This window comes from Desmodus rotundus, chromosome 10 (genome assembly GCF_022682495.2).
Source record: "Desmodus rotundus isolate HL8 chromosome 10, HLdesRot8A.1, whole genome shotgun sequence".
Taxonomy (NCBI): domain Eukaryota; kingdom Metazoa; phylum Chordata; class Mammalia; order Chiroptera; family Phyllostomidae; genus Desmodus; species Desmodus rotundus.
This window is the reverse complement of record NC_071396.1, coordinates 90923637-90939504: the sequence shown is the minus strand read 5'-3', so window position 1 is coordinate 90939504 and position 15868 is coordinate 90923637. Positions and strand designations below refer to the sequence as shown.

Below are 15868 nucleotides of genomic sequence, written 5' to 3'. Positions count from 1 at the left end.
AATTGTGTGCGTCCTTTCCAGCTGGTAACCCCACTCTGAAGAGATAAACTCACAGATGAGAATTTGGTGATGAGTAAACATTATAATTAATGGTATTCTCTGAAAGGGTGGCTTTAAGTTAACCTTCTTAATCTCTCTGTCATTTGATATTGAGTATTTATTCAGCACCAAGAGAATGAGATATTCTTTTCCTTTCAAAACAAAGTCACATGATTACGCAGCATATTAATTTGCAAAGATTATTCCTGTGTTGCTCTCTCATTTGCGTGCACTCCTTTTTGCCAAAGGTATGTGAGGCAAAAAAGCTAGGTGGATGAGAGGGAGTTCTAGTCTCAAAAGACAAAAAAAATCATTTGGTCAAATCGGAGAGGAGACATTACATTAACAGGTCTAGGGGAGCTATTTCAAAAGGTGTTTAAAAACTAAGGTTACATCAAAAAATTTTATTATAGGAAGGCAATTTATGCTTATACATGTATGTAAAAATATCAGGCTCAATACTAACAGGTGCTGCTGTACTACCTTTTGGCCAGCTACCCAGATATGGCTGCATGTTCGTACCCTGCTTTCTGTATTTACAGCCTAGGAGAACGGTGTACTATAGTTTAAAACAAACAAACAAACAAAAAAACCAAAACCAAAACCAAAAACCCAAAGCCAGCATTTATTAGAGAAAATGAGTATCTTAACAATGTGTACATTGGAAAATAAATATATACAATATTTCAAAACAAACCCCTTCAAGACCATATTTAAGCAATGGCATCCAAGGAATTCAGATACCATGTAACATTTAGGATATATGATGTCTTGAAGATTAAATGTTCTTTCTTGCTTGTTACTCTGTAATCTTCATTAGACACAGGTTGCTTCTAAGGTAGTTTTCTTCAGAGCCAAACATCTTGACGGGTCAAAACCCAGTTTCATTTTCTCCAGTACTACAAAAATTAACAGCAAATAAAGAAACAAAGAGAAAATAATTAGCTTCACTGTTCAAAAGAAAGATAAACAATACTCAATAGTTTTATAAAATGCTTAGAGATGACCACGCATTTCTTTTATAGGAAAAATAAAGCCCTTAGTTAATTCCGGTCCTTTTGAAAACAACCTTCTACTAAAAAAAAGTGAAAGAATTAATTTATTAAATGCTATGAAGAGAATTCCAATTAACCACCATGTACAAGACTCCTGAGACTTGGCTTAAAACCAGCTTTATGAGCACACATTGTAGAGAAGGAGTGTTTGCCTGACCCGATCATCTTGACACAGAATTCGTCCTCCCACTGAATCCTGCAGCTGCAGAGAGCATTGTGAGAAGTGTGCCGAGTTCTCGGTGCTACAACCTTAGAGAGGCTGTGAAAACCTGTCTTCATCGCCCACACAGTACACTTCGCCAAATACTTCACTCCACAACCACTTCACTCCGGGAAAGGTCTGGAAGAAGATCTGAGCAAGTAGTCCCGATAGAATGAGACAGACCTGGTCAAGAGTTATTTGGGCGCCAACACTCTAACAGAGCTCAGCATTAAAATATCAAGTAGAAATAAAATAAATCAGCGCTTATAATAGCACCCACTTTGCGCTAGGCACCCTCACACTTACAGGAGGTTTATAAAGAAGCGTGACACTTCTGTCCCCTCACTATTAGCATTTCTCAAGTTGCGCACTCAGTGAAACTGACAGAAGGCTACTACCCGTTACTTTTGAGGACTATTCAAAGCAGAAAGGATCTGCGACACAGAAGCTGTCTGCGGCACGGACAGATGCTGTCAGTCACCGGCCCGCTCAGTAAGGCAACTGATCACTCTGCTCTCGTGAGGGCCTGGGCCACCCACGCCTCACGTGCCCTCTTGTTCAATGCACATACGCTGGCCGTATCTCAGCAGGAATTCCTCACGAGGAATTAAGACGTTGTTTCTGTGCAACAAACCTTTGTTCCTACGAACTTCACCTCATCGTTTCTCTGAGAAAAACATGATGGAAAAAACCCTCACTAACAAATGTGTGCGTGCGCACGTGTGTCTGTGAAAACATGTGGAAGATGATGACTGCTTTTAACTTGATACAAATTAAAGAGTATGGTAAGATTTATTTTTAATGCTAGTAAAAGAAATGTAATATACACTTTTTTAAGAAGTTGTTTAAGTGTTTTCTTAAAGGCAGTGTCAGAGAAAGTAAACTTCTCAAATAGTCCTTGACACTTATATAAAACTATGTACACTTAACTGGGGCCTACTCTGTGACAGGAATGGCTCAGCTTCTGTGAGAGGCTCCAAGCTCCTGAAGACAAGTGTTTACATACAGAAAGAGACAACACACACACATCCGAAAACTGGGCAAATGGGTGGGGACTCATCCCAGGCAAAGAGCACAGGTGTGCTGCTTGGGGGGGGGGGGGGGGCGGGGCGCAGGGCGGGGTTACTGCTGGGTATGAGGAGCTCTCCTGTAGGCAGGTCATCAGAGCCACAAAGAAGGTTCTTTCTGACTGCTGGTGGAAGAAGATAAAAGTTCAAATTTCAGGTTAAAGTCAAATTGTGGAGAATCCTCACTGACACGTTAGGAAGTCTAAAAACCCTGGAAACAATGACAACCCACACAAGTATCTGTACACTTGTGTGAGAGAAATGCCGCTACTGAGCAGATGGCTCTAATATAGTTCCTAAACACTTCCAAGTGCGTGTCTGTACAAAAAAGAAAAAATATTAGTGGCAACTATGTAGCAGAGGCAGTCCTACATATTCAACTCCCTGTACATCTGAAAAATTTATGTAAGAGGGTTTGATATGACACAGGGGGGCAGGAAAACAGCAGTATAGCATCTAACCTTATTAAAAGCAGTCATTGAAGCAAACGGGAAGGTCTTACCACGGATTACATGTAAGTGCTTGCAAACTTGCTTTAGAGAAAGTTAAGGAAATGAAACTGATATAGAAGAAAAATAAACTGCAGGACATTTTAGCTGAAAATTATGGGGCATTCTGCTGACTTGCTGTTACACTGTCTAACTGATTTAAGACCTTAACACATCCGCCGCGCACGGCGCCAACCGCAGTGCAACAGGAGAGCTCAGGAGGGTCAGCGAAACTCGAGATGGGCTTGGTCAGCGAGCAAAACTAACATGTCTTCCCCTATTTACCACATTCATCTCAGATTCACTGCTTCCAGTGCCTGCTTTTACAGCATGCTCTATTGGCTGTTTGCACAGCTGATTTTTTCTTTTGGTGATCAGATGAAAGACTAAGGAAAGTTAAAGGGCTGTGCTTAAAAGTTCCAAGTATACTTTTAAAAACAAGCAGTTCACAATAAAAATTTTCATATCTAATAAGGCTTAGATGTAGAATGAGAAACATTTATAAGTTGTCTATTTCTACAATCAAGGCTTTGAGTTTGAATCTGAGTTTTGTCACCTGTTGATCTTGAGAACTTGGGCAGGTTACGTAACCTATCTAAGCCTCAGTTTTCTCTCGCGCCTGTAAAATGGGCCCGGCGGTGCATCTACTTCACAGGGGTGAAGACTCAGGGAGGTGATACAGAGAAAGCATTTTACGTAATTCCTGGCACATTTAAGTGCTGAAGATGCTGTTATTTTTACTAATACTGCTGCTTCTTTGCTGCTGTTCTATTCTCCCCAGGATAATTGGAATAAATTAGGAATAGTTCAAGACAAAACAATACAAAACAGTTTTGTATGATATGCTGTTTTATGTTATTTATTTAAGCCACTGGTCTGGGAATTATGAGGCTCTTTAGAAAATTGTGTACTAAATTAAACAGCATTTGGTTTTAGAGCAGAAGAATTTCTTCCATAGAATTCAATGCATTTTGTTTTGTTCAATGAAATATTTTACAGGCTGTTCTTTATTCCTAATGGTAAAATACGGTCTATATAACATAAACTCAGAAATGATGCTCTGTTCTCCTTTGGGCATCTTTTGCATCTATGCCTTTCAAACATCCTACACTGGGCGTATGTAAAACAGGAATATAAATAAACAAAACTACTCAAGAAAAGCTCTTCAGAAGGCAAAACATTAGAGACAGTCATCTCTCAGTAAGTGGGGAACAGGAGCTTTTCCTCCTAGCACGGTCCTGATGGCAAAAACAAAACAAACAAAACCCAGCAATACTGGAATCACATTCAGCACAGAAAGGTGTCACGTCATGGGAGGCTCTAGGGGTCGGACATCCTTCTGAGGGGAGCTCCTCGCACATTTATCAGAGACATGTGCTCTTCAGAGGAACCACACCCTTTCCTTCTCTCACTGTTTGTTTAAATCCCCCCAGGTACATATAAATCCTCTTCAGTATGGAAACGTGAGATGCGACTGCACACTCGGGCGCCCCTCTCCCTGGGCCTGAGCTTTTCCTTCTTGAATACCACAGGGCTAAGCAAGTATTCTTGCCAAATGGACAGCAGTGATGACTTCTCAGCATCTTAGGTAAACTTCCTGAACCCATTGTTTTATATTTTTATGCTCCGTCTGGAAAATACATCTCTAACCCCGGTTAGTCTACCAAGATTCACTTAGTTCATTAGATTTAATGTGCATTATGATGGATGGGAACCACTGCCCACTCTCCAGACTTCTGCCCTCAATCAGTGAGGAGAGACACGGGCAGGCAAAAAAAGAAACAGGGAAGAAAAGGGCTGCAGTGTGACAGCCCCAGTTTTAGAGCTGTCAGTGACCCCAACTGCATGATCTCTACCTTTCTGTGCAGGAAAGACTGGAAAGCCCATTAAAGATCATTTCAGCAGGGAGAAGAGTTCTGATGATGTAATTTCAAAGACAGTGACCCAAATAAACGTGTTTTTCAATAGAAAATTTGTTCCACTAATAGGGTGTTGCTAGGTAGCGAACATTGCAGTATTTAATCTCTACCCTTTCCAGGGAATGGCATGATGGAAGGAAATAAAAGAAATTTCAGTGTTTCAAATAATAGTTGGATCTGGCAATTTTTAAGTCGTGTTTTAGAAAATTGGGTCTTTTACACCGAAACAACTATGACTTTTGTTAACATTTCTATCAGTCTACCTCCATTTTTTAAAAAAACTGAGTTCTATAATCCATAGTGATTAACAGGAAGGCACTAAAATTAGCATAAATCAATCAGCAGTAAATGCTGTGAGTGAAAAAGATGTTGGTCATCAGACATGAGTGTGCACGTGATTTAATTAGTATCAGTACTTAGAAAATATATGTAGGACTATTAAGTTTCAAACAGAAAATAAAGTTCAGAGATTAGTTAAGAACCAGGTATTTGTCTAATTTTATAATTTGATCAGACTTATGTGAAGTCTAGACCTTATTTAGTATTTCTTGTACCCTTCAATAGCTAATCAAGCTCGGATGACCTTTACCATCCTTAGGTTACTCTTATTTTGATAGTGTTTCAGTGGCACAGTATTTTGGGCACAGATAATACGTTTAAGAAAACCTAAAAAAATAACATGAGCATTTTCAAGTTCATTTCTTAGGAAAAAGAATATGGGATTCTGGTAAAGAACACCTGTATTTGATATGGTGGGAAACATTTTTTTAAACAGATTCTATTAATTTATTTTCAGAGAGAGGGGAAGGGAAGGAGAGAGAGAGAGAAACTATTGGTTGCCTCTAGCATGCCCCCCAACTGGGGGCCTGGCCTGCAACCCAGGCATGTGCCCTGACCAGGAATGAAAAGGTGACTTTTTGGTTTGCAGGCCCACGCTCAATCCACTGAGCCACACAATCCAGGGCAAAACAATCTTTTATGTGATTTAGTCTTCTCATCTACAAAAGGGGCTAATGCTAAAACTCACTTAGATGGATAACTATAGTGAGAATTATGTGACATTAAAAAATGGGGAAGCACTATATGAAGTAAAAAGTTCAAATAAATAGAGGCTATTGTCTCAGATGTTATTACAAAATGGAGAGCTGAGAGATCTAAAAAATACACATCCGCATAAATATCCATGTTGCATTAAAGCGCCACTGTTCCCAGTCTAGAACAATGGTGGTGGCCCTGAAGTTGCTGGAATCATCCGGGTATTTGCTCCTAACTTGTACTCTTGTTATCACTGCCTTGTTTTTCTACTCTGTTTTCAAGGATACATCCTAGTCCAAAGGAATCTGTAACAACGAGGCTGAAGTTATTCAGAATTTCTATACCTTATCTATTTTAGTGAGTAACTGGACTCTAGCAAATGGACTTAATGCTTCCTTCCAAGAAATATAATCATCTATTGGTTAATGGTTATAAAATGACCTTTCCCATGTCTAATGTAAGAGTATGACCATCTCTATTACTAATTCATCAAATTCACATCTTCTCTGTGAATAGAAAAGGTACAAGGCAATAACTCTCATTTCTGAACAACTTCATAATTTAACTACTGGGGAGGGGATTTCCTTTATTTAGTCTGTGTAGTGGTCAATATTAGCTTTATATATGGAAAGCAATGAACTTTTGTACATCTCTGATGTTAGGTTAAATTTACATTAGTTTCTACCTCGCTATCAATCACTTTATAAATGTGGACACTGGGGTCCAGAGATACTGGCAAACCAAGGCCCCTTTACTACTACCTCCCCAAATAACTCTATGGTCCCTTTTTTATCGGGCTCTTCCTCTCCTTTATTTTTAATACAGAATTAAGCAAAAATGGTCCTTCTCATCTTAGATCTAGCTAGCAAAGCAAAACATATAGCCTTATGCAAATTGACAACAGAATTTCCAAACTAGACCACTAGTTCAATTTATGGAACTTGAAAGCTCAGACCTTAAGCTGGAGCATGTTGGATGGGGGGCAGATGAGTCTTCAAAGATGACACGCTTAATCCCTGTCCTCTGCACACGCACCCTCTCCTTCCATCAGGAGGTAGAATCTCCTTCTCCTCCCGGTGAACCTGGCCTGACCTTGTTGTAAAAGGCCTTTTATTCCTGCTTTCCTGGTCTCTTGGGGAAGCCAGCTGCCATGCAGGTGACCAGCCACTGGGGCTAGAGTACTGTGTGGTTAGACTATTGCTAGCCCAGGAAAAGACCAAAATTCACAATTGCAAGTACAGTTTCTGCTGAATGGGCATCACTTTCACAGCATCACAAAGTTAAATCTCTAGTCCAGCTGTCATAAACTGAGCACCCCCTGTAGCTGAGAATATCAATAGTGAGAAAGTGACAGGAAAGGATAATTAAAGACATGATTAAGACCCAAACAGGCTTGGTGACATACTGGATGCTGGGTGAGGAAGAAGTCCAAGCAGACAGGCTTTGAGGCTGGGATATTAGTAAAACTGTTATCAGCTGTGTTAAGAGGTCAGGAAGGTGTTCGCAAGGAGGCATGTGAAGGTGTGGGAGAGGGAAGAGGCCTATTTTTCCTGTTTGCTATGCATTTTCATAATCCTCATTATGAAATTCATAATTAAGACAGGTTTTACAGCTAAGGTTTATCATCAGTAGCTAGTGTGAAAAGGTCTTCCCTCAGTCAGACATTTTTATGGAAGATTTTGCTAACAGTAAGTCTATGGACTGACCTTTTCGGGGTGTGGTATGCATTGCTTTTCTCAGCTTCGAACTTGTTTCCTAGAGCTTCACCATTCACCAAAGCCTAACAAGTGTTGAAGTCTCATTTGTAAGGCCTCTACTAAACCCAAAATCACTCTCAGCAAAGGTTTATAATCACCACAAAAGGATGAAGACGCCGATGTTGAAACCACAACTCACTACACAATTTTACCTCCCACTAAGAAAATTGAAGCGGAATGTTTTAGAGTTCACTGCACGAGGAACATATGTTCGCATCAGCTGGCCGGTTCGAGATGGCAAAAAGCCTTGACCAAAAAACAAACAAACAAACAAACAAACCACCAGCCAAACAAAAAAGCCCAGGAAAGATATCAGTTGGCCTGAGAAGGCGTGGCTCTCGGAGGACGCCGGAGTAGCTCGAGGAGAAGCTGCAGCGGCCGCACTGCCCTCGGGGACCCTACCTGGGCGAACTTGTGAATCTGCTCCACCACGGCAGCAAACACGGCGTGCACGCTTTCGTCGATCAGACTCTGCATGTAGTGCACCGCCTCTTCGTCCGACAGGTCCAGACGGAATTTATCCTGGACCTACGAGGTCACGTGTTTGGGGAAAAGACATATGTTGAAGAGACAGAGTCAAACTGATACAGACATTACACTACATTGTGAGCTATCTCCATGCCAGAGAAGTCATTGATATTTATGAGGAGTTCTGAATACCGTTCACTTGGCTGTGGAAGTTTACTGAAGGTAAAAACCTGTTCTTTTAAGGTGTGCTTTATCTTCTTATATTTCAAATCTAGAATTACTCAGTTTTAAATTATCGTATTTATTAACAGTCCCCTTTACATTTTTCCTGTTACTCATTGTGAAATCGACATAGCAAGGTGAAATCATATTTGTTAAATAAGGGTGCTTTTTAATGGGTGTTTGCTACATGAGAGTTTGTATTTTTTATGATTTAATAATGTTTCATATAAAAATTATCAAGAAAAAACTATTATAATCAGTCTGCTGATTGTTGGAAATTCGTCTGTCCACTATGCTTTAGTTATACTAGCACTATAAAACTTTGGTTTTATCAATATGTATTAATTTTATTAGACTATCTGGATAATTCTGCCTAAATTATTACTGAATTAAAACATATGAACAAGCTTCTGATGGCACCAAGCAACAAGTGGCATACTAACCAACCACCAGTAACTCGCTGATGTGTGATTAACAATCACAGGTTTTAATCGTGACCCCGTCTCACATTCTTGGGTAACTGAGTTTCTAAGAAATAAATCTGATGAACAAAAATATACATTCCATGTATAAATAATCGGTTTCCAAAAATTAAACAAATTTAATGTATTAAAATAAGTTATAGAAGCAGTAAAATATTTTTGCACCCTGTTATGATTACTCAAATAGTTTGAGTGATCTGTATACCCTGCTGAAGATTTCGGCCTCAAAAATGCTATTCAATTTCTCTACCTGGCTTCCATTCATGATTCGAACAAAACAGTTGCCCAACTAGTCAGACTTCAAAGTAGTGTCAGCAATTGTTCTCTCATCCAAGTATAAAAACCTACTTCTTTAAAAAGTCAACCAACATGACACAAATTTGAGCCTTTCAGTGTAATATCCCAATATTATTATGAGTTTATTGTCAATTTACGATGCAACTGATTATATCACATTCTTGATAAAACAACAGAAAACAAAGAAAGCTTTTCTGAAATACCCTTTGGGGAAAATACGGTGAAATAGCTTTTTACAGGGTTTACTTTAGTGGAATGAATAGCTTGGGAGCGCTACTCTAAAGAAAAATGACTAAGGGACATGCTTTTTTCCCCTTTATCAAATAATTTGTTTCATATGTTGACAACTAGTGCCACAGAGATGGCTGGTAACAAAAGGGCACTGTCCATAATAAAATCATGATTTTCTAAAAGAGAAACTGAGATGGAACAAAGCTCTAATAAGAACAAGAACAGTGTAACTTAATTGGCAGAAGAAATTGCAAGACTCGGTTTGACAAATACTGTTAGAACTTTCATAAGTGGTTTCTGAACACTAGTGAAGCCAGGGAAAAGTGAACATATGACAGAGATAAATGGGTTTAAAATAAACAGCAAAAGAGACCCAAAATATAGCAATGCAAAAGAAAAAAAATTTGAAATCTGGGGCAGGCATCAATTATGGCTAAGGAAGTCTTCATCAATCAATTATTACTTAAAAAATTTTTTTTTATTATTTCTTGATAAATGAGCTTTAGTTAATAAAAAAAATAAAAAATAAAATGACAAAATAAGCCATGCTAAAAACTAGTGTGGTAAGTAGTCTATTTCTTATGAGGGAGTAAAGGTGGTTATTGAAACTGTGATTGCTGAACGAAATAATAAATAAAATCCTAACGAAAGCATAGTTTTCTTAAATGGCCAATCAAATACTTAAATTAAAATCCCTCTCATTGTTTACCGAAGACTTACAAAACTAGGTAAAAAAGCCTAGTCTCACCCATGTCTGCATGCCCGTGTGGAACATGAATGCCCAGTGCAATGGTGTTAGAGTGCAGAGCATTTTGGAGGTGCATAGGTCACGAGGGCAAACTCCTCACACGAATGGGATGGGTGCTCTTACCAAAGGGCTCCTGCATCCTTCCACCACGTGAGGCTACAACAAGAGGCCTTCAACCTCAAGAGGTCCCTCACTCGATCATGCCGGCCACTCCCATCTCCACTTCCCAGCCTCCATACCATAAGAAATAAACCTCTGTTGTTTATAAGCCACCCAGCCTCTGGCATTTTGTTACAGCAGCCTGAAGGGACTAAGACAATGTTCAACCCACAAGGGTTTCTTCCTGATAGCGTACAGGAGCAGTTATGTCAGAAGTCGGGGCTGTCGGGGCCCGCTACTGTTTTCACCCTCCAGAGAAATCCCATCGCTGACACTGCTACTGCCCTTCAGTCGTTTTGTACTTTGACAAGTTGAAAAACTACACTCTCTTTCTTTGAAGTTCAATATTGATAATCTTACTGATTTTTAAGGTCATCTCATGTTATCTTTGAGTAAATAAAGTGCCTCCGTCTCAATGAAGCAAGAGTCAGAAATTAATTTGGACAAAAACCTTCAAATCCATTACCCTTCCTCCCATCTCTTGCTGAAAACTCAGGGTAAGACAGTTCTGTGTAACTGTTTATCTACATGACGGTTTTCCTTTGTTCTCTTTGCAGGCTGAGTAAAAAGCCAGTCCCTACTCTCCTGGTAAAGAAACCCCTGTAACCATGGATATGAATGGGAAGGATACAGAATGGCTGTTTTCTCCTGTATTAGAATATTCTGTTTGTGCTCTTTAGTATGCTTACCCTGGGCGACCCAGGAACCAGGTCTCCTATTAGGAATATTAAGGAAGAGCTAATCCTTTCAGGACAGAGTAAGGGCTGTGGTAGGGAGCCTTCTCTCTAAACACAGAGACCTATTCCGGTGGCAGCAGGTATGAACACAGAAAAGGACAGAGCTGGCCGCAGAGCGCTTGAGAGGCTGTTGTATTCTAAAACATGACCAATTATGCACAAGGGCTCTCTGCTAATTTGTGTTACTCAAGACTCTAGGGGCCGGGACAAAAAGGGCAAACAGTTGTTAAAACCCTAACATCTTTTATGTATAAAAGGAGACTGTGATATCCAAGGGTGTATACAAATTACCTTTTTCACAGTTTTATCTGGTTCGAGTGCAATATCTGGAATGTTCGCATCCACCATCAAGGAAAACAAGTTCAAAATCAGATTAGAATACCTAAAGGAGAATGGGAGAGGAAAAGAAAGCAATGCATTGGAACTTCACAGTTCTTCTCCTACCAAGAACACTCCTAAAATAGTGGTACCTGGATCTTTGAAACAATTTCTATTACTCCTATAGAAAACAGAATGTGAGACTATTCACTAGGTGTCTCAAGGAAAAGCAAGCCTTGAAAAAAATATCTTACTCTGGGATCTTGATACAATACCATTTCTAGGTCCCACGCCACGGAACAAACTTCTCCCAGCTTTTTTAGAGAGTATATTCTTTGTGATGGTGTCTAAGGAGAATCCACCTGACATCTACTTAGCATTTTACTAAGCGATGAAAGATCTGTGTTTGCTAAGTGATGACAAGAACCTGCCACTTTAAGACTACCTCAGTGCCACGGGTAATGAATGCAAGAGAAACACTGCCATACCACTAATCATTTAGGAGTGTCCTCCAGGGGTACTAAACATCATTTTAGAAACTACAGTGACTGGCCTGAATATAAGCCAAGCTAAATGAAGGAAGAAACAGCTAGTGCCCCACTGTATGATAAATGGGCAAGATACTTAAATACCATCTTTGGGTTATGCTGACCCATCAGGGACTAAAGGTTTATCCTCACCAATCCTCAGACTTTTCATCTCACTCCAAACAAGGAGAAGGAATGTTACTATTCTAAACGTTCGTTTCCAGAGGTGGAGCCTTGTGGGGAAAGGGTAATATAGTGCACACAGGGCACAGTCCACCCCCCGTCCCAGAACACTCTCTTCTTCAACAGTGCACTCCTGGGGGCCCCGTAGCACCACACAGGAGACTCAGGTAGGACTTTGGAGATGGATGTGAGTAAAGAAAGCTTTGGTTTCAGGCAATGAAGGCTTTTATCTGGTTTCAGGAGACGTGTCAACACAACTGCCTCGCACTGTCTTCTCCAGGAGGCCAGGATTTAGAGGAGCAGAACCTTTACTCCAGCCATCTGCCTACCCGTGATATAAAAAAGCACCACTTGTTACATAAAAACTATTTAATGCTGGACCTACAGTGGCAATGGAACTCACAGACAAAAATGACTAGCCATGTAAACCACAAATTCCTTATTTTATCATCATTTTTGAATTTTATACTGCCCATGAAAACCAAAAGCGGCTATAATGAAAATTTCTATTTTGATGTAATCTTCTAATCAGGTCTGGATAAAAATGCTTAAGGAGAGCGTTACAGGGAAAAAAGATCCAGAACCCTTATACCGATAATGGAAGTTCCAGTTACTTCAATATGTGGAAGGAGACAGAAGAAGAAAGAAATCAGCAGAGAAGCAGAAGTGGCCGGCAGGGAAAAAAGGAAACAGCAGAGTGGGCTACACCAAATATTAGACAGGTTTTAGAGACAAAAACGTGGTCAACTATGTCAAAGATGCTAGGAGCAAAAACGGCAACTGGCCTCGACAGAGGTGTACCTGTTCAGCTTTATAAAATGAGTTTCAGTGGCGGAGCAAGACTGGAACCTTACTGGAGAAGGCTGAAGGAAGAACAGTAGGCAGGTCAGTAGAGACAGTGAGAAGGAAGCTCTACAGCAGCTGTGCGTGAAGGAGAGTGAGGGAAGGGCGGCAGCACAGCACCCAGCAATCTCCCCATGTCCCCCACCGGCTGCGACCGGGCAACTCTCTAGACACTACAGGACATGCTCAGGGCTGGGGGAAGGGGGCCGAGGGCAGACTAGTTCCCAGTGGAGAGCCCTGACTGGAAACCAATGGTAAAAACACACGACTGCTGGGTTTCCCTCAGTAACATACAGGGGCTACACCGTACGCATGAAACAGGAAGAAACAGTTCTAAGTAAGTTGGCGTTTCAGCAGGCGAGATCACAGGACTGGATAAGAACTGCCGAAGAGGAGTTCAGAGGAAGGCAGTAAGAATGACAGCAATTTGGGGCCATAAAATGCAGCGGGGAAGGAGAACAGTGGGAATGTGAGCGAGACTACTTATGGTGGTAGGATGACAGGACTGGGAGTATCAATAGGGCTGAAGACCTGCAGGGATGAGGACACAGCCAGAAAAGCTGTAAGGGCAGGTACTGGTTTGAGCAGCGGTCCTCAACCTTCCTGGCACCAGGGACTGGTTTTGTGGAAGACGATTTTTCCACACACCGGGGTGGGCGGGGGGATGGTTTCAGGATGATTCAGGCACATTACCTTCAAGCTCACCTCCTGCTGTGCAGCCCTGTTCCCAACAGGCCAGGAAGGTACTGGTCTGTGGCCTGGAGGTTGGGGACCCTTGGCTTAGAGTGGAAAGCTTGGGATCAAGAGCTGGAGGGGCAAATTTACCAGTACTGATGAGGGGAGTGGCCAAGGCTGGGTCTACATGAAGACAAGACCCGGGGGGGGGGCAGGTCATGGCCGGACCGGTCACATGGATGTTGAAGTCACAGTACTAGTGAAGAAGAAGAAGACAATGCAAGTTTTCAATGAATGAGTGAGAGAGAGGGGCAGATGATAGTTAGCAGTGGACAGTATATCTGATGGTGTGATCTCATGGTGTGTGTACGTCAGCTTTTGTTATTTAAGAAAAAAGAAAAGAAATGGCAAGGAAAGGAACAGTTGGGAAGTGGCAACAGGGGGCAAGAAGGGCACAAAGCCCTTCTCTAAGCTCAGTGGTGTGCAGGATGTAGAAATGAAGGCTCCTATTGTAAATTGTGCTGCTATGAACATTGGGGTGCACAGATTCTTTTGGATTGGTGTTTCAGTGTTCTTAGGGTATAATCCCAGCAGCGGAATTACTGGGTCAAAGGGCAGTTCCATTTTTAGTTTTCTGAGGAAATTCCATATTGTTTTCCACAGTGGCCTCACCAGTCTGCATTCCCACCAACAGTGCACTAGGGTTGCGGGGACAGTGGGTAGAGGGGATTACAGGAACTACTATAAAGGACACATGAACAAATCCAAGGGGGAGGGTGGAGAGGGGGGAGGGAAGTGGGTTCACCTGGGGTGGGGTGAAGGGATGGGGGAAAAGGCATACAACTGTAATTAAATAACAATAAATAAATTAAAAAAAAAAAAAAAGGAGAAAGTATTATAAAAATAAAAACAATTTTAAATGCAAAAAAAAAAAAAAAGAAAAGAAAAAAAAGAAATGAAGGCTCCGCCTGGGAGGCCTGCGATACCCAACATGTCAGCAGAGGACAGCCAGCTGCTACGTCTTACGTTATGAAAAAAAGATGCTTTTTCAAAAAAGCCTCAATTACTCATACTCTGCTTTGTTGATTACACACATTTTCTCCCAATCTGGCCATAAGGGAATTTTATGAATCTACCAGAGTAACACAGGGAAGGGGAATACAAGGCTGAGTTTTGAAAGGGATGTTTTAGAGCAGGGGTGGCAAACTCATTTTCACCAGGGGCCACACCAGCCTGACAGTTGCCTTCAAAGGGCCGAATGTAATTTCAACTCCTTAACAGTTAGGGAGAAGTTACATTTACACAGTCCTAAAATTATTTCGGCCTTTTGAAGGCAACCGCAAGGCTCATGTGGCCCCTGCTGAAAATGAGTTTGTGACACCCCTGTTTTAGAGATTCTCAAACCTGGCTTCCCATTGGTGCACCTGGTGAACTTCACGAAAATATCAGTGTCTGGGCTCAATCCCAGACCAATTAAATCTGATGGGGCCCGGAATGGCCACCATCCCCGCTGGTTCCCCAGGTGATTCCAATGGGCAGCCAGGATTGATGTGAAAATGTCCGCCTTTATATAAGAACAATGAATTTCCTTTTTTAAGAGGCAGAGACTGGGTTCTGGACCATATACTGGTTTAAATTTAACCACTCATGCTTCTAATATTATAGCAAAGGGGGAGAGAATGTAAATAAATGTAAAATAGGATGTTGTGTAAGAACCTTATACATCCAATTAACTGGGTGGTTAATTTGTCACTACCTTTACTGAATGAATCCTTTACATCTGTTGCCACTGCCCTGCATTTCCCATGAAGACAGAACGAAGCAACCTACAACATACAGTATATATTAGCACAGTCATTCAATATCCTACTCCCTCAAAAACAGATTTAAAGGTTACTAGAAATCTGTAAAACCATCATAAAAATATATAAGGTTAAGTTTGAAAAAATGATAAAGTGGAAAAAGTGTGCAAAATCAAGTCTAGACAAAGATATAAGGATGGAGATGACATTATTTTTTTAAAAAGGAGCGGTTGAGTACAGTGTTCACGGCAAATGCACTCTTTCTTTTACCCAAGTTTATGCCAACCACCATGCTACGGGCTACACAAAGACGGTCCACATTTTCCAGTGAAAACCTTCAGTACTAAAAATAGAAATGCATTTAAGTACATCAAGCAAGGTTTTTACAGTGTTTCAGGTCTATTTCTTACACAATCTATCCATTTTGCATGCAACAAATATCAGAGTGGAATCCTACAAAAAAGGTTTTTTGGTTTTTTTTTTAAATAAATGTACTGCTTCAGAGAGGAAAAACAATGATGTTAATGATGAAAGGAAGCATAATCAATAAATTCACTGCTGTTTGGTGTCTAGGCAGAAACATCATTAAGACGATGAAAGAACTTTCCTTGATA

At 40.8% G+C, this 15868-nt stretch overlaps 1 protein-coding gene across 2 annotated transcripts in view; it reads right to left on the bottom strand.

Annotated features, from left to right (window-relative positions):
* Window positions 1-645: 645 nt before the first annotated feature.
* PIK3C3 (phosphatidylinositol 3-kinase catalytic subunit type 3) overlaps window positions 646-15868 on the bottom strand; it is a 119269-nt gene continuing 104046 nt past the window's right edge. For both annotated transcript variants that reach the window (XM_045187699.3, XM_024580679.4), the window contains exons 23-25: window positions 11198-11288; window positions 7965-8090; window positions 646-938 (exon numbers count right to left, since the gene is read on the bottom strand). In XM_045187699.3, coding sequence (XP_045043634.1) covers window positions 924-938; window positions 7965-8090; window positions 11198-11288 — 232 coding nt within the window. In that variant the 3' untranslated portion in view covers window positions 646-923. The remainder of the gene's footprint in view (window positions 939-7964; window positions 8091-11197; window positions 11289-15868) is intronic.